The 25,083-nt window shown below is 33.9% G+C and overlaps 1 protein-coding gene across 2 annotated transcripts in view; it reads right to left on the bottom strand.

The window, feature by feature from the left end:
• Positions 1-5,048: 5,048 nt before the first annotated feature.
• SEC23A (SEC23 homolog A, COPII component) overlaps positions 5,049-25,083 on the bottom strand; it is a 46,461-nt gene continuing 26,426 nt past the window's right edge. For both annotated transcript variants that reach the window (XM_039856567.1, XM_039856566.1), the window contains 6 exons: positions 21,457-21,534; positions 19,167-19,328; positions 17,324-17,410; positions 15,609-15,764; positions 13,892-13,957; positions 5,049-6,433 (listed from right to left, as the gene is read on the bottom strand). In XM_039856567.1, coding sequence (XP_039712501.1) covers positions 6,344-6,433; positions 13,892-13,957; positions 15,609-15,764; positions 17,324-17,410; positions 19,167-19,328; positions 21,457-21,534 — 639 coding nt within the window. In that variant the 3' untranslated portion in view covers positions 5,049-6,343. The remainder of the gene's footprint in view (positions 6,434-13,891; positions 13,958-15,608; positions 15,765-17,323; positions 17,411-19,166; positions 19,329-21,456; positions 21,535-25,083) is intronic.

Here is a 25,083-nt window from a genome sequence, read left to right as displayed (position 1 = left end):
CTTGCCAGAGAACCTGCAATAAAAAAACATTAGCTCCCCGAAACCATGCTGGACTTTAGACTCTAAGTGGAAGCTAATCATTAGAGTCATTTACAACAAGCCATGTCAAAAGTGTGTACGGCACTTAATAAATAAACATAAATGAAAATGCCCACTGTAAATATATAAGAAGATGAGAAGATACAACACACAAAAAAAACAGTAGTCTTTTGCTCTAAAGTCTGCTCAGACTGTGAAATTTATTTTTCTAACTCCAGGAAGATTTGTATACATCTAATTCATAATGGTAATCTAATCAATTAATAAATACACCTAATTAAGAACATTTTATAACATGTGCTGGCAATCTAGGTCATAATCCAAAAATGGGGCACCTCTTCCTTCAAATAACTAGATAATTGTTAATTAAGCCATTTTACAGTTTGTTACTCAGGATTTTTTTTTTCAACATTCCTATTAAAATATGGATTCTGTGTATTATCAAAACCCAGGATTCAGTGAAAAATTTCTCTTCAGTTACCTGATATTATACTACCATTAATATTTCAGTAACTTGATAGCCTTTTTAATAGAAATAGTTATTTGCTGAAAAAGATATATTCGATAAATCAGTCGGCTTAATGTTCTCATTAAAAATCAAATTTTAGAATTATACATTGCAAGAGACCATACATGATAGCATAATCCATACTGAACAGAAGACTATTTGACTCTGCTCCCTACCTACTTTGTTAGCACTTAGTAAATAATTAAACAAGAGCAGCCCCATTTAATCTCGAAACTTCCACTATGAATTCTATGCTCATGGTTCCCAAACCTGAGTCTCTTGACTCCGGAATGCACATTTCCAACTAACTACTGGACTTTTTCCTATGGAAGTTCCCAAACACGGTGAAATGTTGCTTTTAGCTGAACTTGCTATGCAAATTGTGGTCCAGGAAGGAGCACTGATATCACCAGGAGCATGTTAGAAATAAATGCAAACTCTCAGACCATTTCAACCCTACTTCAAAATCTGCATCTTATCATTATCTTCAGGTGATTCCTATGCATGTTTTAGTTTAATAAGCCCTGCTCCATGATTCATCTCTGTTGAATTTTACTTCTTCACTAATGATTACAAACATGCAAAGTACTTGACCTATCAGCATCTCACAAGTATTTTATGTAATTTTTAAACCTCTACATATTGTTATTTCTAAATTGCCTTGAAGACAGGAACTATCTGCTCAAAAGCACTAAATAAAGTGAAATGTGATCTTTCCTCATTAGAGATTCTTTAATCGATGTACTTATCACTTCAAAATGACATCTTTACTATAACTCAAAAGTAACCTCCAGATTTGTTATTCTTAGAAAAATTTCTAACCCCTACAAAAATGGTTGATTTTATGGATTTCCCTATTTTGCCAAAACAAACAGTGCAGTCCCTAGAATAGGTTAAATGTATACATAGCATCATTCTATGGCTGCTTTGCCCCATCAAGTCAGCTGAGCAAAATCTTGACACAGATCGGAAAATGGCAACCTCTACTAGAACAGGCCACAATGTCCCATAGAAAACAGATTCACACCACCAGCCTCTATGATGCACTTTTTCCACCAAAATACTCTGGTTATTGGAGCTGGTTGGAAACTGAGTGCACCTGTCCTGCTGGGAAGCATATTTCTAAATTGGCAAACACCTTCTGCATTACGGGCTGCCCTGCTCTCTTTTAATGACAGTGTCATCGTGCTAGATAGTTTTGGGGGTCCGTGGTTATAATCCTTCAATATGAGTTGCATAAAACATTTAAATATTCTCCATCAAACTCTGGTTAAGATTCCGTTTGGTATGTCACATACAAATCCTTCTTAATTTAAAAGTGTCACTTAGCATTCAGCAATTTATCGCTGTCTTATTTGTCACTGAAAGCATCTACAGGGATCAGACGCCCAACCATCAGCGATAGTATGAGGGAATTCTTGAGTTGGGTGAGGAGACAGGGCTTAACGACCTCAATGGATCCTCTTAGCTCCAAAATTCCATAATTTCTCAACTTTGTAACTACTTCTATATTCATGAGTGGTAAAGGTATGAGTGTAGTATCAAGTCTTCCCTTAAATTCATGAGAGGAAGAATTTTAGATGGTTTGGTCATTAAACAACTAAACAATTATGCTTCTTAAATGGCCTGGACACAAAATTTTGAATAGTTGCAGTCTGAATTAGGCTTGAACAGTGTGCAGTGAAACACTAAGCTTTGAAATTGTTCCTTGAAGATTGGCACACAGAAACTGTAGAGAAGGCTATTAACTACGCAATAACAAAAAAATAGAAGAAAATAGATATTTACATTGAAGAAGGATTCAATTTTTAAAGAATACCAGAAAATCGACAAAAGATGTTGGTCTTACATGGCCATAAGAAATTAAAAGAGCAATGTTCAAATGCCTTGATTGTTCTCAACATATCTGGACATTTGTTCTAAATCAATGGATCAAACAATGTCTATGTTCACAAACATTCAGCCATTTGCTCTCATTTTTGCAAAAGAAGAAAAATTTTGGAATGTTTTATCAAATAGAAACTTATCTTAAATTTTCTAGTTCATTTATTTTAGTGGAAATTTTTTGACCAAGAAACTTAGTCACTAGAATAAACCCTGAAGAAACAGATTAAGAATTTAAGAATTCATTATGAAATGGGATTTTTATGATTGTCTACCAAACTTATCTTTAAAATTTTTATTTGTGAACCTATTGCTTCGAATAAAAAAAAAATTTTTTTCGAAATATTGTTCTTCAATTATGAACAAAGATAGACATCTGGCTATACTCTGTAGAACATGGATATGTGAAAAGGTCAATTTTTATCAAGTCTTAAGACAAATTTGCAAAACGTTCAAAAACAGTACATATAATGTTGTTCATTACAGTGAAAGGCCAACAAGTATTTTCCATATTCATAAAATACACTAAAAATATTAACCCATTTTTTTTTCTGTTCATGTTTCTTATTTACTATGCTTTCCCTTACTGGCTTTTTAATCTTTCTTGCCTTCTCTTTGATCAAATTACTTTTATTGCTTTTTTGGTTTGGAAGTTACATATTCTAGTTTTAAAGTTATATATCCTGGTTTAGTCTTTATCCTTTGCTTTTAAAAATAGCTAATTTACTGTTACTATAATGAAGCCTAAAGTTAATATTTCTATCCATCTTTCGAATGCTCTAGAAGTATTACCATTTATTTTTTTTTCCAGGTTTCCTTAGTGAGGAAAAATCCCCAATATCCCACCATCCCATCCTCAACCCAAATAATTGGGCTTTATGTCAGTATATTCCATAGATGGGGAAGAAAAATGATTTAGTAATATAATTTCACCTGGTATTGCATATCTATTGTTATATTCATCAGATAATACAATAAAGCTAGACCATCTTTTGTTTCAATAAACAAAGGAGAAAGAATAAATATAAGGAGAATGTTTTCATTTCATAAGGTAAACTACTAAAAAGCCAACAAGAGAAACATCTGTAGAATTACTTGATAAGATGCTCAAGATGAATACAGATCAAGAACATGAATACAAAAAGTATATATGCATGTATAATGGAGACACAGAAAAAGAAAATAAAAATGTGAAGATGAGCATTAGAAAGCCAATAATCCTGTCAGTGTTGTTTGAAAAATAACTGAAAAAAACATCATGTTCATTTTAAATAAAGCCAAGTGTAATAAGCCACAGCATTAAATTTGTAACAGCCAATAAAGAATGCATTTGCTTTGGTCACTATGTGGTCACCAAAGACCACACCTAAAATGAATGCGTAGGTGAGAACTAGAGACCCTCTCCACTGCTACCTTTTCAACTGTGTCCTCTGTTCTATTTTTCTAGTGGGAGCTGGGATTCAATTTGATGTATAGTGTACAATGTCATCAAGCAAAAGTGTTTGGAATTTATTATGAGGGCAACGGGAATAACATGATTAGATCTGTACTTCAGTGAATTGAAAAGAGGGATGGTGAAAAGGAGAAAGCAGACTGGTTTAGGAGCCTGTTTCACCAAACCAGGTTAGATATGATGAAGGTAGAATAGCACTAAGATGGAGAACAGTAAATAGGTTAGAGAGATATTAGAGAGGTAGAATTGGTAAAGATGTTGAGAAGAATAAAAGTTGAAAGCAATTCCTTTGGCTTCCTGTCTACACTGGACAACAAGCACATTCATTAAACACACACAGTCCCTGAGATAGGGAATATGAGAGGGAAGATTTTCAAGTGAGGAATTGGATGGAGAAAATGTCAGCTCACTTTTGGAATCTGTCAATAAAACGAATTAATCCTGTTACACCAAAATATAAATGTACCCTGATGAGGTCTAAGGTCACTAAGGTAGGTTCAAGAATGAATTCCAAAATAGTTCTGGACATACCAAAGCTGCTCAGTGCTGCAAGTGACTTAGCAAAAATCCTTTATTCACTCTCTAAATTCATTAAAAGGGTTAAACATTTCTTCCTTCAATTTAAATAGCTGGCAATTTAGTAATAGCTAAGTTATACACAAAAACAATCCAGGCTGCTCTCTTTCAAATGGTAAACTAAAAGGTTATGATGATATATTTGTTCATTCTTATCCCTTACAGAGGTACTTTACCATCTTCAGCTGTAATTAATTTAGAAGTAGAGGACAGTTTAGGGGTAAGTATCAATATCACTCAAGATAAGATATAATGTATTCTTAAAGGACTTAAGTTAGGGGGCTAGGCAAATTAAACATGCATCATCATCATCATCACTCAGTTTAAAACTTGTTAACTCCGAAACACAATTCCTTATAGAAATAAATAACTATTTTGGGGGTGATGAAAATGCTCTAGAATTGATTGTGGTGACCCAGTGAACTATATACTTTATACTTTAAGTGGGTGAGTTGTATAGTATGTGGATTACATCTTGGCTGTTATTTTAACAAATGAATGACTTTTTAATCCACTAGTAGCAGATTTAAATGCTCTAATTTTGCATTAGGCTTCCCAGGCTTTACTAGATTTCAAAATAAGCAAGAAAACAGAGAAAAAGTATACTTTATTGGTATTTACGCCTAGTACAGTTCAGTTCAAATAAAATGGAACAGAGCAATTTAATCTAAGTATAACATAAACAATTTTTTAAAGTTTGTCTGTTTTACCATCATATGATTGTGTTCATGCAAGTGCAATCATCAAAACTATCTTTCTAAGCATATAGCACCACCTTTTATTTGCAGTACTTAATGTAAATTTCATTGTTAAATATATCTGGCTTTAGCAATGTAAACATTTACTACAAGTAAACTTTAAAAGGTAAAAGTGAATGATACTAATGAATAAATCAAAATAGAACTGAGCATCACCACATGGTATAATTCAACAAAACATTTTATAATACTGTTTCAGTAAGAACCACAACTTAATAAATTTCACAAAATGGAAGCAGAAACAAAAAGGAATATGTAAACTCCCAAAATAGTGTTAAAATACTGAAGGATATAGTGTAAAATTTACACCAGAAAAACAAGGGTAAAAAAACAAAACCATGCATTGAAATCCAAATTTGGTTTTAGTAGTTACAACAGTCATTTTTTACTGCAAAGGCTTTCTGAAATGCATTCTCACAAAATGATTTATTTTCTATCTCCCTTTTTTTAAAAAAATATGTTTAATCACATAAGTTGGGTACTTTGTGGGAATTTCACAATTGTGGGATTGCTAACCCAAAAAACTTTTCATCTCTAAACCGTTTTTCCAAATAACCAAAACATTAAATTATCTTCATGAAAATTACTATAAAGTCAAATAATTCCTAAACAAATTGTCATAAAAATAAATCTGCCTTAACAGAAAGTGTATATATAATTGTCAAAAATCACAGAAAAATATTCAATGAACAGGCAAAAATGTTCACATTAATCATTACTGCTGATGATTTTGTTTACTTTCTAGCTAAAATTAAGAAACACATTTTCAAAAGTCAGCATGGATATTCAGTGCCACTTTGATTTGTCTGCAATATACAAATGAGTTATCTCTCTGTAGTACGAGGCAGACTCTATGTTTACTCTTTAACATAATTAAGTTATAAAGACCTCAAATTTCCAAAACCAATTATAATACTGTGGCAAGCAAAACAAATTTGTTCTTATTGCTCATATATTCAAGCTTAATCTACAAACGTGAACATTTTTCCATATGCTGTCTCAAACCGCACTAAACAAAAAAGAGTCAGAGATATCGTTTGGTTTCCACGGACGAATTGAAAAAGGAGAACAATGAAACTGAAATATTATTTCATCTTCTCAAATGTCCTTAACACTTTTAGCACTTCAAGCAGCACTTGACACTGCAAGTTTCTTCAAATGATCCATAAACACTTGTAAACTAACATCATCTGTGAGAATAGGTGCTCCAGACTCCTAGAAATAAAGATATTTGCTATGATTAAAACAGAGTGTGATATCTTTAAATCTATAAGCAATGTATAAGCAATTTTAGTTTAAAACAAACACGGAAATCATTTTGAAAAAAATAATGCCTATGCTCCCGCTGTAGAATAAAGAATGTAGCTGGCCTTTGCCCCTAGGTTCCTAAGGGAGAATCTATATCCTTGGAATTTCCTAACAGTAGTGTCTTCGTTATTCATGAGCCCCTCAGATCACACCTGAGTTTATGCTATGAGAAGAGATGACTTTGGTGGAGTCCAGTCACCAGAAAGATCAACCCTGTGATTAGAGGGCTGGGGCTTTAAGACAGCCAGAACTCCAGGAGGGGAAGGGAGAAGGAGGGGGAGGAATGAGTGGAGATAGAGTTCAAACGGGCATAAATGATTCTATCAACCATGCTTATAAAAAGGAACCACCCCAAAATAACCTCTCGAAATCCAAGCCCAGTGGAGTTTTTTGTTTGGCAAATACATCAATGTGCTGGGAGGATGAAGCACCAATTCCATTGGGAAAGGGCACAGAAGCTCTGTATCTGGGACCCTCCCAGACCTCACTCTGTCTCTTCATTGAGCTGTTCTTAATTTGTAATCTTTATAATAAAACTGTAATCATAAATAAGGTACTTTCCTAGGTTCTATGAGTTGTTCTAGTAAATTGCTGAACCTGAGAGACAGAGTCATGAGAACTCCCCTCCCCGCCCCACACACATACGGATTTATAACTAGTTGGCTGTTAAGTGTGAGTGGTGTGGGATCCTACTTGCAGCTGGCATCTCAAGTGAGGGCAGTCTGGTTGTGCACCATGTCCTTTAACTTGTGGGGTCTGAACTAACTCCAAGTGGTCAGCATCATACCTGTATTGCAATTTACTTACTGGTGTTATTAGAATAACTCCATACCCAACTTAATCTTTAAGGTGGTGTTAATTTTCTTGAATGTATTGGTGCTTTTATTACTACTAATGAGTAAGTCTCCTTATTGGTGCCCATTTACTAAAATAAAACTCCAATTATACATATTTTTGTACATATTTTAGCAGAAATTCCAGCTGAAAGGAAGCAAATAATTTTTTAAATAAACTATGCTTATAATTGTTCAAGTCATTTTAATTGATTTTTGTGGGTTCTAGGTAATTAACAAGAGTTAAGAAAGATTCCTAATATCTATTTTAGTGCAAATGGTGTTGACAGGATGATCTTAGTAATCTAATCCACCAATAAGGAAATTTTATTATAGCAAGAAAAAGATGTTACATCTGGATTTTTAGCCATAGAGATGCCATACCTCTCCTGAATAAAGAAAATTCAATTTTATTATGTGTTTTCACATGCTAATTTATAAGACTTGGAAAACCTTGGTAATGCAGGGAGGCAACAGCACTAATATTATGAGCTTAGAGTTTGGAGCCAGACTGCCTGGACTCAAATCCTGACTCTGCCACTTACTGCCTGTGTGACTTTGAGAAAGTTATTTAACCTCTCAGTTTCCTTATCTGTAAAATAAAGATAATAACAGGATCTGTTTCATGTGGTTGTTGTAATGATTAAATTAGTTAAATTGTGTATAGCAGAGAGAACAATATCTGACACACACAATAACCATACACGTTTTAGCTATTATTACCTCTTTTGAAAGAAAATCTATGACTTTATAACAATGAAATACTTCTCAGTCTACAATTCATAGTTAACACAGAGAAGCAGAGGTCTCTATAATGCTACAAATAACTTGCTAGCACTTGCTTTTTCCTTCCTGTAATTGTACCTGATTTTTTTTTTAATTTTATACATATTTCTACCTCAATTCACCCAACCCCAGATCTATTTCCCCTAGTCAAGACAAAAAATATATATAGATGTTCTAATTTATATACTAGAAGATCTTATTTGAAATTTTAAATACAAATGCTCAACTCAACCTTATCAAAACTCTGAAGTTGGTTGGTTGATCTCAATGTTTCAAATGCACACTTTCTTTTTAAAATATATCCAAGATTAAGTAGAAAGGTCCAAACTTTATGTGATCTAGTATATGAAGCACTACAGCAACACAGCCTCCCACATCCTGTCACGAAAGCAGTGTTGCAGCGGTGCCCTCTTCAGGCCATCCATGCATAATACTTATCATTGGGTACTTGATTTGCTGACAAAAAAAAACTAATTATGTTCCATAATTTTTAGTAAAATGCTCGGCTACCAATTCCCTAGTTGCAATAATCAACTTAGCTTAATGATTAAAAATTCAGATTCTGGAGTCAGACTGGCCTACGTTCAAACCTGAACACTGCCACAGTTTAGCTATGGGATCTTGGGCAAGTTACTCTACCTATATAAGCCCTTAATTGCTTTTCCTGAAAAACAAGGCTAATAGTACCCACCTCAAAGGAGTGTTTTAATTACTAGATAGGAGTGCATAAAAAGCTTAGCATAGTGACCAAAACAATACAGATTCAGCTTACTAATTATTATGATTATCATCTATAAAAATATTAACATAATTTATCTTATAAAAATCATAGGTAAAGAAAGACCTTAGGGCTCTTGTCTATGCTTCTAATGCCCCTACAGCAATAATTAAACTTCAAAATTTAAAATAGTTTTTTTTCCTATTTGAAATATCTTCAAGGAGAATCTTTTTTCCCATTGATAACAAGGAAAACTAACAGCTAACATCTGCTGAGTATCACTGTGCATACCTAACTGTATTATTAAACTCTGAGGCAGACAAGGAAGTGAAGACAAAAAGAAGTCGCAAAGTCTGCATTTCTAACTACCAGCCCAGAAGGATGCCTCTCCAACTCAGCAAGTTCTTTGCTTTCTACCAATTACATCTCCATGTTGAAATGTAAACCCAGAAAAAGGATGAACAAGTCATTATTTCCATGAGCTAAACCAGTTTCTTAATGAGGTAATTCAGCCACAAAGAGACATGTTTTATTTGGTCTGAATGATGTGGGCTCATAAAATTTTGTTAACTGGGTTATGTGAAGGGCAACAATCAGCTGGAGCGAAAAAACAGCTACGCCCTTTAGAAAAAAAACCCGAAGGTTCTCCCCACAAACCCTGGTTTACCAGAGCCTCCTTCTCCCAAGTTCTGCTTCTTGCATTGAGAATGTTAGGGTTTCTTATACTCAGCCAGCTACACTCACTTGTTACCCGACGGGCCCCTACGGGTGTTTGATTTGTGACCCCTGACAAATACTATTTAAAGTATCCTTTAACTTCCACTTCTCTGAAGCAATTAACCACCATTTCCCAAACTTTATTTATTGGCGCTACTCTTCTATTTCTTGCAATTTTCTTAACTAAGTCTAAGTTTCTCTTAAATTGTGGGATCCAGAACTAAAACCAATACTCGGATGACCAGAGTTAAATATAATGGAAAGTCTGATTCATGGTACATACTGTACTCTAAACTTCCACATCATAAAATTATACTTGGCTTTTTGTCCCCCCAGGAAATGGAACAGGCTGGAGGATGATACTGAGAATATAAATGTATATGCATTATACGGGCATAAATTTTTTCTCTCACATGTGTTACCTAATCTTTCCATATCTTCCAAGATTAAGCTCCTTTCCTTGCTATAAAAAAATACTCCTTGCCTTTCAAGACTTTTAGACCTTGGATTCAACTTATTTATCTATATCAGAAAACCTCCTTAACTCCTAAGCACCACCACAGACCTCCAGTACTCTAATCTCTGTTCTCTGTTCACATCCATTATATTCAACATATGGTATTTTCAAGTACTGCAGAAAGTCTAAAATGAAAATGACAGTTACTCCCCTCAAGTCATTTATAATCTAAAAGGAGAAATAAGTGCCATCAGAAATGGGTAAGAAATAAAAAGGGATGAAGGGGCAGGAATATTATATAAATCTAGTCATGTAATCAGGAAAGGTTTCATGGAGTCAGTGAACTCTGAACTGAGCCTTGAAGGATGGCTATGACATGTCCAAGTGATAACAGGGACAAAGTTACAGAGATGGGAACATGCTCATTGTGTTCAAATAGAATGACAAGTTCAGTTTGACTAAAATGACGAAATAGTTAACTCAAAGTAGAAAAAGTTATTTGGATCATACCATAAGAAACCCTCAAGAGCAATATAAAAAGCGTACCTGTAATTCAACAGGGGGCTACTTAAGAGTCCTTACCAGCATTCTGACTTAAAGCTGCTTTAGGGAGACCACTCCCGCCAGTGCCAAAATGGAGGAAGAGGCTGAAGCCAGTTAGCAGGTAATTCCAACAATTTATGTGAACAGTAACAAGGACTTGAACTTGGTTGGTGACAGAGAAAGGAAGGAATGGATAGAAGAAACAGATCAAACCATTCCTGAATAATTAGGGCAGAAGTGATGTAATGTGAATGACTAAAGTTCCAAGGCCTGGGAATTGAGAGAATGGTGGGGACCTCTAAAAAAAATAAGAAAGTGAGGAAGAACAAGATAGTGTGAAAGAAGTATGTTTTAAGTTGGGGCATGCTGCTTACAAAATGTCTACAGGAAACTCAAGTGATATGCTGCACGCAGTTATAGAAATTCAAGTCTATAGTTCAATGTGAGGCCAAACCAAAGGTGGAGATTTGCAAGTTGGCCACATATGAAAGCTGAAGCCATAGGAGTGGATGCAATCACCTAGAGAAACAGTGAATGTAGAGGAATCAAGGCAAAATTTTCAGGCACCTCTATATTCAAAGGGAAGGGGCCTTAATCTCAATTATTGCTTCATTTGTCTCCTATCCAAGTTGGACCCCAGAGTCAGTTGTTTAACTTTGCTCTAAATTATTCTACTCCCTTTAATGTGTCCATCTTTCTTACCTCCAGTTCTAAATTACCCCCAAAGTCTTTCATCTTTGGTGCAATGCTTGAACTACAAAGCATAGTTAAAGAACATTATGGAAGCATGCTCAAGAAATTGTTAGGAAATAAAAGGGGTCCTTATCACTACTATAAAAGCCTTTTATTCATCGTTTGTTGACTTCTTGTATTTCTTAAAGCTGTTTTTAATCTTTTCTATTTTCTATCTTTAACCCCAGCATTTCTCACTCTTAGCAAGTAATCTATTACTGAAAAGAAACAAGCAATTATCCAATGTGAGCTTTCTCTCCACTTCAAAATCTGTCTTCAACCTTCTTCTCACCCTTTTCTTGTGCAGAAATAAATGCCTGCCTTCACTCCCATATACGTAGTGCTGGTGATCACACTGTCTCTTTTTGAGGATATTAAACATCTCTAAGTTGTTCTTTTGTGCTCCCATATTAGCTCCTTACACTTGGTCTACAAATAAGTTCTGCCCTAACTCTAATAACAACCAGCCTGCTATCCTACTATTCAAACTCTGGGTATTTTTGCAAAAGGATCATTTATACTTACAACCTCCATTTCTTTACCACCTACTAATTCCTTACTATCAATCTCCTACTCAACCACTGTATTAAAACTGCTTCCCAATGGCCACAAATGATCTAGCCATCAAATCCTTCAACCTTTTTTCAGTATTCACCCTCCTTCAAGTGTCTGTACCATCGGTGTTTGTAGACCCCGTCTTCTTCCCTCTATAAAGTCCTCCCTCCATGGTGTTCTTCTCATTTTCCTTCCACATCTATGATTATTTATAAAATATTCCTACTACTCATACTTCCTCAAGGTTTTATCTTGCACATCTCTTGCCTCTCTACTCTCTCCTTGGACAAGCATCCACTGTGATGACTTTAAGTATCACCTTTCTACAACCAACTTGCACATCCTTTCCCTGATCACCAAACCCAAATTTCCAATAGCCTGCTCGATATGGACATCTAGGTGGTATCTCAAACTCAAATGTGTCTAAAATCAAACATTCTCTCTCCATTCTCCCACTTACTGGCACACGTTCTCCTAATTACCTAAGGCTCAAAACCCCAAATTACCTTGTTCTCCCTCAACTATTTATTTCTTAAGAATTCAAACTTACAGAGAAGTTAAGGGGAAAGAACGACGAACAGCCATATACTGTGTAATTAAATTCACTGATTACCATTTTGACACATTGGCTTTATATTTCTGCATTTTCCTTTCCTTTTTCTTCTTGAATCATTTCTACAAGGTGAAGATATCATGACATTTTACCCCCACTTTAGAATATATCTCCTAAGGTGAAGGACAATCTCCTACATAACCACACCACTGTTATCACATTCGAGAAATTGGATAATATTCTACTGGCATCTGATAAACGCTCCATATTCAAATTTCACAAACCATCCCAATTAGAGCTATCTCTCCCTCTAATCCAGAATCCAATCAGAATTCAGACTTTGTATATAGCAATCTCAATCTGCAATAACTTTTATTTTCTTGAAACTTCTAATCAAGTCCCATTGTGTCTACTTTGGAAATATCACCCAAATCCATTCCTTTTCACCACCTTGCATTCATTTCCTCTAACTTGGATTACTTCAATAGATAGTTTCATCTACAGAGTGTTCTGAATTAATCTTATCATTCAACTGTATTATCTAAGGCTCAAATTCACCCCTCTGTTCAAAAACCTCCAAAAATGTTCCATTATTTAACAAATAAAGACTAAGACTCAGCTCCTGGATCAAGATCCTCCTTAATTTGGCTGTACAATACATTTCCAGTTTTATGTTCTACTATTTGTCCCTACATGTACTCTGCACCTTAGCCCATACTATCCTCTACACAGAATTCCCTTCCTCATGTAATTTCCATTTAAATAATAACCATTTAAAAGGAAATTTTTCTGAGCTCTTTTCTGATCACACACTCTCTCCTGCTGCCACCATGTGACCTCCTCCCATATTCCTCTTCTAAATTCTTCTAAACTATACTTTACGTCTTTCTAAAAGCACATATCCTATTCTGCTTTGTATTTCAATTCCTTAGGTATTTATCTTTATCTCTAATAATAGACTACAAGCTCTTAAAAGGCAGCAATGATTGCTGTGTACCCTAAAATATCACTACAGAATCCCACATATTGAACACTCGGTAAATGTTGATCTATTGTACCAAGAGGTAAAACTTCTACCAAATTAAAATATATTAATAATGATTTCCAGGCCTCCAGCCTCTACTGCTCTACTACAATCTCTGACCTCTCTTGGCTCACTGTGGCCTTTTGTGGTTCCTGGCCTACCATTTAGTTTAAATGATCACTTCCATCTCATATTAAATACTTTATTATTTTTTCTCTCAAGGGTGTGGTGCTAAATGTGAAATATAGAAGGGTTCTGTCTATTTGATATGATCACTTTTTTTCTGTGGTGCCACCAAATACTAATTCTATTTTCTACTCGTACTTTTTCATTATTTTTCCAACAGAAATTATTACCAAACACATAGGAAAAAATGTAGCTCTCATTAAAATTACAAACTATAAATATAGAAAGAAATAACTTCCAAGATCTGCTGTTTACACTTACCTGTCCCCAGGCATACATATTATTATGAGTCTGGGAAGGGTTGACTTTTGAAAGCAGAAAACGAGCCTTAAAAACAAAGAAAAAATAACATTATCCATCAAAAATAGACTGTCAATATAAGTTGAACAAATACATTATGCCATCTAAAATCAATTTGTAAAATTGTAAAATTAATTTCTTAAAACGTAACCTTTTAAAAAATTAACTAAATTTTGAAATATGTAGGCCACTCTGTTACAAAGAAATAAATGTATACTCTTCTCTTCAAATTATATAATAAATAATAAGTTGTTGATTCTAAAACTCAGCATATAAAAATTATGTGTGCAACAATTATGAAAAGGTTAATGTGAAATGTACTAAAACTTGTTCTGAAACATCATTAGAGGTTTAAAGTAACAAAAAAAGATAAAAACAGAAACCATGAAAACCTATACATTCTGTTACTTTAAACAATGATTCTCAAACTTTTTTAAACTATAGGCTATTCTATGAGACAACCTACCCAACATTTTACCCATCTATCCACTATGGCATATCATCGTGGAAAAAAAAAACAAAAACAAAAAGGAAAATAGCATTGCATATGGGGAGACACCAATGAGAGAACCAGTTATAAATTATTATTTCATACTGGAAGAACACAGGATCTCTTATCTTTTGAAATTTAATACCATATAAGTATTTTTCTACTCTATAAGTAAACAGTTTAATACAAGACAATTGGTTCTAGACTCAGAACATCTGGATTCAAATCCCACCTCCTCCATTTACTGTGTTTCCTGGGCCACAATAACCTAAGTCTCGGTTTCATTAACTGTATAATAGAGATAACAACAGGACTACTGTGAGGATCAAATGAGATACGATATGTAAAGTGCTATTAGCTTTGCAAAGTATCAATACATGGTAGCTACTATAAAACTCTAATAATAATTGCTATCATTTCTGAAGAATGGTCACTGACATGTATTACCTACTTTGCAATAAGGTGTTAGGCACAAGGGATACAGCAAAAAAACAAAGCATAATCCCTGCCTTCAAAGAACTAAGTGAAACAAACTTATAACAACTTATAATTAATTTATTATAACTCAAGGGAGAAGTAAAAAGTATTTTAAGAATGTATGTTAAGGGGTCCAAACCTACTTCTGAAAAGCCCAAAAGAGCCATATATATGTGTATATGTATCTTATTCAATCCTCATAATTCTGAAAACCACAAAAGCCTTTTATAATATCATAATGCTTTCCTATTACATGACATTTTCTAGAAAACTGGAATGACAGAATGAGGAAAACAAAAAAAAATTTATGTGACCGCAAACTTCATATTCATAGACTTAACCAATAAATAATAGCTTTAAGAAAAGTACACTAAATTATTTCCCAAGTTGTTCACATCTTCTTGCTCAAGTGAAGCTGGCATTCCCCCAGAATACTCTGGCTCTGTTATTAGAGCTAGGCTGGAGGCAGAAAATGGGAGAAACTGCCAGCTTTAGGCAACTAGGCAATAATGTGCCTGTTCTGCTCTCAGAGATAAGGCAAAAAGCAAGCACACCTTCTCCCTGGACACCAGTATCTCTAGCCCACCTCCCTCCTCTTTCATTTGCCTAGTGAGCAAGCAGCCTATTCAAAGTAAAGTCAGGAGGCAAGGAGGAACAGCTCATTGCAAAAGTAGCAACACACACACACACAAACTAATTAACAGTACTTACCTGGCTGCCCCCATGCTCAGTGTCGATGTACCTCGGCATAGGAAATCGGGAGTGAAGAATCTCCTGGGCGTCATCCACCGGGGCTTGCAGAAGGTGGCGGAAATTTTCATACTCTGGCATGTCCTGGTATCCTGACTTGCGCCACTGGGCTATGGTCTGATTTTAAAACAAAAGAATTAGTATTTTTGTCTATCCAAAAATTTTAAGAGATTTTTTTCCAAAGGAAGTAATCTTCAGAAAATAAAAAATTATGGAATATAATTTCATTTATCACATTAAAAATACTAATTTCTGTATCCTTGAGTAAATAAATACAAAGTTGGGATATCTCGTCACATTTAAAAAGAAATAATTACACCAGGAAACTGTAAAACACTATACATATTAAATTAATATTGGTTAAAAGCTATCTACCTAAACTTATGATAAATGAGGAAAGTTTTTGTTACATAACATCTCCCAGAGATATCTAAATTAATGACCTACTATTTATTATGAAGTCTTTCCCAACGGAGTTACATTTTGGCAAGTTATATAAACATAAAAACTTTAATAACAATAGCAATAATGTTATAAAGATACAATATCTTTAAAAGGGCATTTGAATCAATTCTTTTATTAAGGTAAATGGCTCCAAAAACCATGTAATTAAGTCACCCCAAAATTTAAACCTAGCTTGGTTTCTAAGTTAACTGAATCAAAGTATGCTCAATATCGTTTTATATCTCTGTATTTAATAGAGGAGCAGTCATCCGTATCTCTGATTTCTCCTTTAAGCACATTAACAAGCTATTTAAAGACGCAAACATTATCAAAAAACAAAAAAATAAGCAAAAAACTTAGCTGTTATATTATAGGCATTATTCTTAAAAAATAAAGGGCACTAGTAACTGGTATCGGCTAAAAATAATAATCAATAAATCTTTTATAAGTCTCGAATAATATTACTGAAAAGATACTTTGAGCAACACCTTTACTACTACAGTAAAAATCTAAAATCATTTACAATTTAAAAACTGAAAAACAAATCGCACAAATTAGAACACTAGACTATGTCTGTGAATAAAGAGGCTCTGTATCTTTCAAAGGATCCAGAGTGCAGTGCTTTTTTTTATGTAGAGGAAGCACTTAAATGCTGGCTGAATGAATACATTCAGGAATGAATAGAGTTCTGCTAAACACCTTGCTAAAGCTTAATAGCTACTCAAATATTCTGCTCTTTTCAATCATTTACCATTCCAATTAAGTTTTAAATTTTAATTCACTTAGGCTTTAAATGAGTGTTGAGATGGTGTGGAGTATTTTTTTAAATACTTTAAATACTTCATGTGGAATACTTTTCAAATAATTACATGAAATAATAATTTTTAAAAAAGCCTGCCCACTGACAAAGGCTGACTCTTCCTCTCTCAATGTCTTCAGGTAAAACCCAAAAGTATGATATGCCTAATGTATACATCAATGCTCTTATTTACCCAACACTGTGTTTTATGTAAAATCTATTTGTCCAATCGTGTGTGGACAAACAGATAAAATAACCACAGGTGAGTCAAAAGCAAATGAAGTCTAAAAACCTATAGCAGAAAGAACATTTTATACATATTTTATTAAAATGGAAATAAAAGTTTATCATAGTGGAAAATACTAGCCATATAGTGAAGGAAAATGACTTCACTGCACCTATGTGCACAGCTTTAAATGCTATAGAATCTTACCTCACCATGATAAATCAAAATCTGGAAGAAAGTGTCCATGAGAAGAATACGATCTGCAAGAATGCTGCTGCTATCAAGAAGAACCGGCTAACAAGAAGAAAAAATGAGAAAGAAGGAAGAAGAAAATATAAATTATTTAATGACAAAAGATCTTTCCAGTACCTATTAAATTTTTTAAGTTTAAATTTATGTTATATTACTTCAAACCTCTTGCTATTAGGAATTCTCATGGCATATTCTAATTTAATTTTAGAAGTTTCCAAACTGAGGTAACAATTGAAAAATAGAGTCATGAGGAAATCAAGGATGACTCCTAAGCCTGAGGGAGGGGGGGCGGGAAGGCTTAGGGTACAGCAAACTTGGAACAGACGGAAAAATAGGGAATATGAAATGAAACGGGGTGGCCTAAACTAATGACAGAAATTTAGGTATCTCATGCATGAAGATGGTAATTAAAGTTAAAGGATTATACTGCATCACTTAGAGAGAGGGAAGATAGAGAAGAAGCCAGAGAGAACCCTGGAACATGCTAACACTTAGAGGTCTGAAAGGGAGAAGCCAGAAAAGGAAATTGAAATGGAACAGACAGGAGTTAAACCAGCAGGTACTGTAGGTGTCAGAGACATCCAGAGCAAAAGGTTCACAAGGGAAGGCCTTCCTGGGACAACACTGTTGGGAGGTCTGGCAAGATGTAGGATGCCAATACCCTTAACAAGAGTGGTACAGTGATAGGGACTAAAGTCTGACAAGAATGAGGTGAGAAAGGATAGACAACAAGTTACTTAGATTCTGAGTTTAGCTGTGACGAGGACCAGAGAAATGGGGTGGCAATTAGAAAAAAAATATGAAGTTGAGGGAGTTGTTTTGTCTGTTTATTTTGACATGAGTGCTATTAAGGTTTCTATGTTAATAAGAATGGGCCAGAAGAAGAGAAAATGACACAGGAAAGAGGGTACCTCCAAACGCAAAGACTTAAGAAAATGAAGCTAATGAGATTCATGGAATAAATGGAAAGGCTGGAATCTGACAGGAACAGGTACTAGGGACTGTGGAGTTCCAATTTTCCTCTAACCACTACTCTACATTTTCCAGATGTCTATGATTTATATATATTAACCTGAAATTTTTTTAAAGTTATTTCTAAAATTTTCCTTCCTGATTTAAAGAACTACAAGACCAAATATACAGCTAGATCAACATATTAAAAATACATTTTTCCTAGAAAAGTATTGAGATAAATTACTAAACAACTGCAGTAACAAAATAAAACCTATTTTTTAAATATAGTCATTACATACTTTTAAGTGGTAAAACAGACAATTTTAACTACTGAATGAAAAAACTTTGATAACAGGTTAAAATAAGTGGGACAGTTTGTTAACTAAGGCTAAATGGATGATTTATCCCTTTTCTAAGTATACGGCTTTATAATCAACTGTATCTTATATTCAAAAAAAGACTAGAGGAAAATGGGATTAAAGCAAGAGACTTTGTTCCCACACTAAACTCTGGAATAAGCTACAAATTCTAGAATTATCATCACCTTTAGACACAGTTAAAGACATAAGAATCATAAGCCCGAGAAGATCTAATCAAATGACTGGATAAAATATCTTAAAAGTCTCTTCCACCTCATCATTTCATTATTTTTTTTAAATTATTTCCTAATATGGCCTAGCATGGTGTCAAGCACATAGTAAGCACTCATACATTTTTTAAGTGAATATATGAATAACTTAAGGTAATTATTCTTGAATTAAATTCTTATATTTAGTAACTATGCTTCAAGAAAAAGTTGTTTTTACTTTTTAATGGTACACATCACAGTAATAGCCGCTCTCACCTCTGGTGGTCCACTAAAAGAATATGCATACAGAATAGGCTGAATCATGATTAGAGACTGGGTCAGATCTTGACGCATAAAATGATGACGATAATACGAACTCTCATCAGGACTATTGTTAAAAACTTGCAAGAAAGGAGACCTTCTTAAATGAAACATAAACTGCAAGATAAAACATGTGAGATAGCTTTTACCGATTTTAACTTTGATGTTGTTTACTATTATAAAAAGCATTTGATTACAACTACTAACACCACAATAAAACAAGTTATAACATCTAAATTGCATTCCTCAGAAAGAATCTTACTCATATTTACCAATTACTTGAAAATATAATTCAACAATAGAAAAGTTAAAGTAAAAGAGGTGACTCAAAAGAAAAACAAGAATAGAGACAAAAACCTCTAGCTCAGATCTAAGTTATTCAGAGGATGATCCCAGGTGGTACATTATCAGCATTCTTTGTTTTTATTCCTCAACTCTATGGCACGTTTCTGGGCTTTTTTTATTACTACTCATTACCACCACCAAAAACTGTAAGAGAGAACGTAAAAAAAAGATTTTCTGCTTTTTGTATACCTCCAAAAAATTACACTAGAAAGGGTCTGCACTGATTTTAAAAAAGGACTACGTACACTCAGCTTGTTATCTCCAAATAACATTCTCTATACTTAGTGTTTCATTTATTCTTTCTCCCCTTCCACTCACTCCTGATATGGAAGAGATCACAAAGGGGGAGTGTTAGGCCTGAATGAAGGACAGCTATGCTGTCCTCTGATACGAAGGGTCTTTGATACAATCATAGGATCAGCTCCAAAGTATTCTCATTTGTCTTTCAGTTACTTCTCTCACCTTCCTTCAGTCCTCAGGTCTTGAATGCCTACATATTGCTCCTGCCTGGGATTCACTCCTCAGTTCTCTCCCAACACATACCACCCTGAAATTCTCATTCTTTTTCTATTTTCAATGATCCATAATGCCTTGAGAGGCTAGGCTCTCTCATCTCTTACCACTTCAGCCATTCTTGTTTATTCACAGAAATGTTTAATTGGTAAACTTGGGGTTAAATATTTTGGAGATGAAGATCTCCCTTAAATTTAGACTGTCACCTTTTAGAACGCTTTGAAAACCCAAAGAAAAAGTATTTTTGGGTTCTCTGGTCTCTATTTCCAGTAGAGGGGAAAAGATGAGATGCCCATAGTTCTCAGAATCTAAAAGCCTAAAAAGCATTTAGTAAAATACTTAGGCTAATGACCTCACTCCCTTTCCTATTAGTTTCTACTAAGAAGATAAGGCCTGAGAATTCCCTAAAGAGACAGGTTTTTTGCCTGCCTTAAGACAAGTGGATTCTGCCTTTTCCTGGGTCTCCAAAACCTCACTAGAGGTTTAGGGAAGTCTTCCTCTATAAACATGGGAGTTCTAGGTCACGGATCAATAAAAGATTTTCCAAAAAAGTAAGAGGAGCTCTGAAAAGAAAGCTGAGGCTTTAAACAAAGTTTTCATGATCAAAAATAGAATTTCCACATCTCATTATTAATCATCCTTGAAGGCTAAGTTAAAATGCCAGCTCTTCTATAAATATGTATCAAACCGTCCATTTGGAAGGATTCCTTTAGGTTTCCTTTAAAGTCTGTATCTCTCTCACAGCATTTCTCACTTCTGTTATGTGTTGTTTATATACATTTCAGATCTCATTCTTCAAACTGAAAGCTCCTTGAAAATGAGATCCACGTCAGTCATCCTATTCTCCTAAAGTTCCTTGCACACAGTAGTTAGTTGAATAATGACCTGTCACTCATATAAACAACGTAAACTTTTTAAAATAGCTTTAAATTAAGAGAGAGAGGGATACATTCCAAGGCCCAAGTTAAAAAGTTTCTGTAAGATAAATCAAATTAGCTTTTTTTAATTGATCTGGTTTATCACCATAAAACTGTTCTCAGGTGACACCAGGCTATAAGACTAGTTGATTAGTAAAATTACTTCAGATGAAGTTCTTTTGGTGCCACTATAATTAGATTCTTTGTATCAGATGGAAAGCTAATCTTCCCTACACCTAATTCTATTTCACAATAGGGTCTAGTAGAAATTTCTATTCATCACAAACGAATGACTATGTGCAAGGCCAATATAAAAATGCTACTCACAGCACAATGTTAATTTCTAAGCTAACCCAAAACTTACTGAACCAAAAGAATAACCCAATACAAGTAATAAAAAACAAAATAACAAGAAAAATGAGATTCAATGCTATTGTCAACATAAAGAACACAGACCTATATCTACTCACCTGTGGATAAAGGGAGAAAGTCTCTGAAAATCTGAAGGAACTTGGATCATCTTTGTGATATTCTCCAAATTTCTGACACTAAATAAAATAAAACATGTTAGTAATCTACTTCTTGGCATAGAATTAAAACTGTTGCCTATATACATATTCTATTTTAAAAAGCTATTACCCTTTAGCAGGCAAATATTTTATATACGATATTAGAATATTACTTATAGACTTATCATGAGACTGATTACAATCAAAGAAATACATTTGAATTTCAGAAGTAAAAAATACACTGCTCCAATACAGTAACAACTCATCTTTATATTTTTGGATTTTTTTAAACTCAGTGTCTCTGACAGTTCTTAGATAATGACCAAAAGAGCTCAACATATGCCCTTTAATACTCTACCAAAAAAAGACAACAGCCAAGTAACAGAAAGATGCATTATCAACATATCATAGTGGCTACAAAGCAAGTTGCTGGTATAAAATTTGGCATATCAGAAACAATAAATACCAAATAGAGGGGAAGACTGAGGAAAAGAAAATTAGAGACCAACAGTCAGACTGGCAAATAAATAAGAAACATAAAGGCAGAAATTAGAAGGAAATAAAGTAAAAAAGACACATACTCTGGCAAGAGAGAAGTCCTCTAGAATAATGTGACCAAAGGCATCTGAACAACTGAGATAATCCACATAAAGGAGTGCTTGAGCACAATGACTGACACTAAGTATTCAATAAATGTTAGCTTCCTCTCCTTGTTCTTGAGCAAAGTCTCTGCCCTGAAAATATTTTACAGTACTTATGCAACTGGTTTATCTCCTGACAATGTTTATCATAATGGTTGCATATGATTAAGGGCAAAAATAAAAACAAAAGATAACAAAGGGTTCACTGATGCAAGTAATACTAAATTTTTGCTGCCTGGAATATTGAACTGTATCATGTATGTATTTATCTATGTCTTATAGAGCACACAAAAAGGCATAAATGACTTGATCACGTTTTTGGCTTCCAGGAAAAATCATTCCAGAACCACAGTTATCCAAAAGATAGAAATGCTATAGTTGCATAGCTAATCCTCAGAAAACAGATCTTGGTATCTGGGAGTAAAAGTTTGGCAGTCTTCAGTGCTCCTTAATTATACTTTGCTGATGAAATTTACAGATTAAGATAATCCTCACTGTCCAATATGATAGCCACTAGCTATTACACACATGTAATAATTTGTAGCAGTTAAAATTAAATAAAAATTCAGTTCTTCAGTTGAACTAGCCATTTTTCAAGTGCTCAATAGCCATATGTGTATAGTAGTTCCATAATGGGCAGTGCAAATTATAGATATTTCCACCACTGCCGAAAGTTCTCCTGAACAGTGCAGATCTAGAATAGCAAATACACTTGAAGAGTTCTAGAATATCAAATACATTGGAAAGATTTTGTGAAAAAGCCAATGTCATACATTATTCAGAACTACTGATCACATTATATTAAATACACACATTTTAAACTGTGCCTAAGATTGTTAAAGCATTGGACAAAATCTGATAATTATAGTTAATGATGGCAACAAAGATTGCTGACTTTTATGGTTGGGTAACTGGAGATGTCCAAAAGGTTAATTTCCAGAGTGGCATGTATCTGATACTTATGTCCAAAATTTTTGCTTTTATTATGAATATTTTTTTATGTCATTAAATATACTCTATTACTCATTTTTAATGGTTGATTAGCATTCCACTATATTCAGATACATACCATAACTTTCTTAACCAATCCCCTCATTATTAGCATTTACATTTGTCCCATAATATCTTTAGGATAAATTCTTAGAGGTAGAATTTCTGAGTAAAAGTTTTTAAGCTTTTGATATATGTCACCAACTGCCTTGTATATCTTAGGTTATCCGGATGTTTACAAAGGTTGTACAGATTCGTACACCAACCTATAAGCTATGAAAATGTCTGTTACCCTGAATATTAACCAACTCTAAGCAGTATGCTATTTTTCTAATTCTTACCAGTTTGACAGATACAAAATTGTTGTCTTGTTGACTTTCATTATAAGACTGGCAACTTTTTCATATGTTTATCAGTTACCTGCATTCCTTCTTTTGCTAATTCCTTATTCATGACCTTTGCTCAATTTTGCCCAAATCTTATTGATTTGTAAGAACTCTTACATATAAAAATTTTCACATTCTATCACATATATAACAAATAATATAGTCTATACTTTACTATAGATAACATAAAATTTGCATTAACATATACAAACATAAATTTCTAATCTCTAGGTTACGTCTTTAAAAAATTTCTGAACACTTATCAAATGCTCTAGCATTAATTCATCATAAGTAGCAGTCCTTATTTACAACCTACCAAAAACACTAATACAAATGAGAAAAAAGACTGAAACATAAAAGATATCTATCAAAGATCCTCCATTTGAGTTATTCAGAATACAACTGGGCAGATAAAGCAACAATAACACAGTTTTCTTGAGGAAAATAACACTTGCAAGAAGCCTAGTCCTGTCTTTAATTCAGAAAATAATTATTTGTGCATCAAGGCAGTCATATAAAGGGCTCTAAAAGTCAAAGCTTAAGCTCTTTAAGAAAATGGTAATAACAAAAACAGGATAATAAAAGTTCTTGGTCCCACTGGTGTAGCAAGAAAATTATGCAAGGGAAGCCCCAAGAGTCTGAAACAAGAGAAATTTCCTGGGACAAGTCTAATCAGATGAAGTATTTATCCACTGGGCTGGCAGCACAGCTAAAGGAAAAATATAATTAGTGCTTAGTGGGTAAATCAAAGATCAAAGATGAAAAAGAATCAAATACTAATTTTAAGTTGTAAGAGAATGTCATTCAATAACAAAGGTCAAGAGTCAAAAGGGTAAGGAACAGACTCATGAAGGTAGACACAAAAGTGACCCAAACAAGAGACAGATGGAGGCAGCAAATCATGTGTTGATGCTAGTAGCTTAAGTGATGCTGACCAAGCGGAGCAAGGGCTTATTTTAAAGATGTCAGAAGCAAATGTGGTACCAGCACCAATTTGGCCATAAAATTGCCCATTATCTAAAAAGGTTTTTAAATAGATATTTATTTTTAATTAAAATTACTTTCAATCCTCCAGGAAAAAAAAAAAACAAAAAAACAATTATATACACTATGCCAAATTAAGGCAAAGAGGTTGGGTAGTATAATTTCATATATTTTTTCACTAGAATAAAACTTAGAAAAGCATAGTTCCTAAAGGCATTAACCCTTTCTCTATTTGTATTGCTATCAGGTTGCTAAAATTCAACAGTATGGAATCAGTACTTAGCTACTTAGAATAGTTTGTATAACTAAAGTTCATTTATCATCACCTGAAGCTTCACTTATACACTAATTTGATTTAATCAATTAAAAAAAGAAAGATCACATTCTCACCACTTTTACCATACATGAGGGGTTCTTAGCCACTAGGAGTTCTGTAAGAGACTATGATTTTTTTTTTTAACTGGTTTTTGAACTTTGGATACCATAAGATACCAGCCACAGTGATAATTTCCAAGTTACCCTGTAGCAATTTCTTTAGTCCCATGTGGCAGTATGCAGTAGAACTGTTCATTTGAATTAACTTCTTT

Source organism: Pteropus medius, unplaced genomic scaffold (assembly GCF_902729225.1).
Source record: "Pteropus medius unplaced genomic scaffold, Ma_sr-lr_union100, whole genome shotgun sequence".
NCBI lineage: Eukaryota > Metazoa > Chordata > Mammalia > Chiroptera > Pteropodidae > Pteropus > Pteropus medius.
This window is presented reverse-complemented; position numbering and strand designations above follow the sequence as displayed.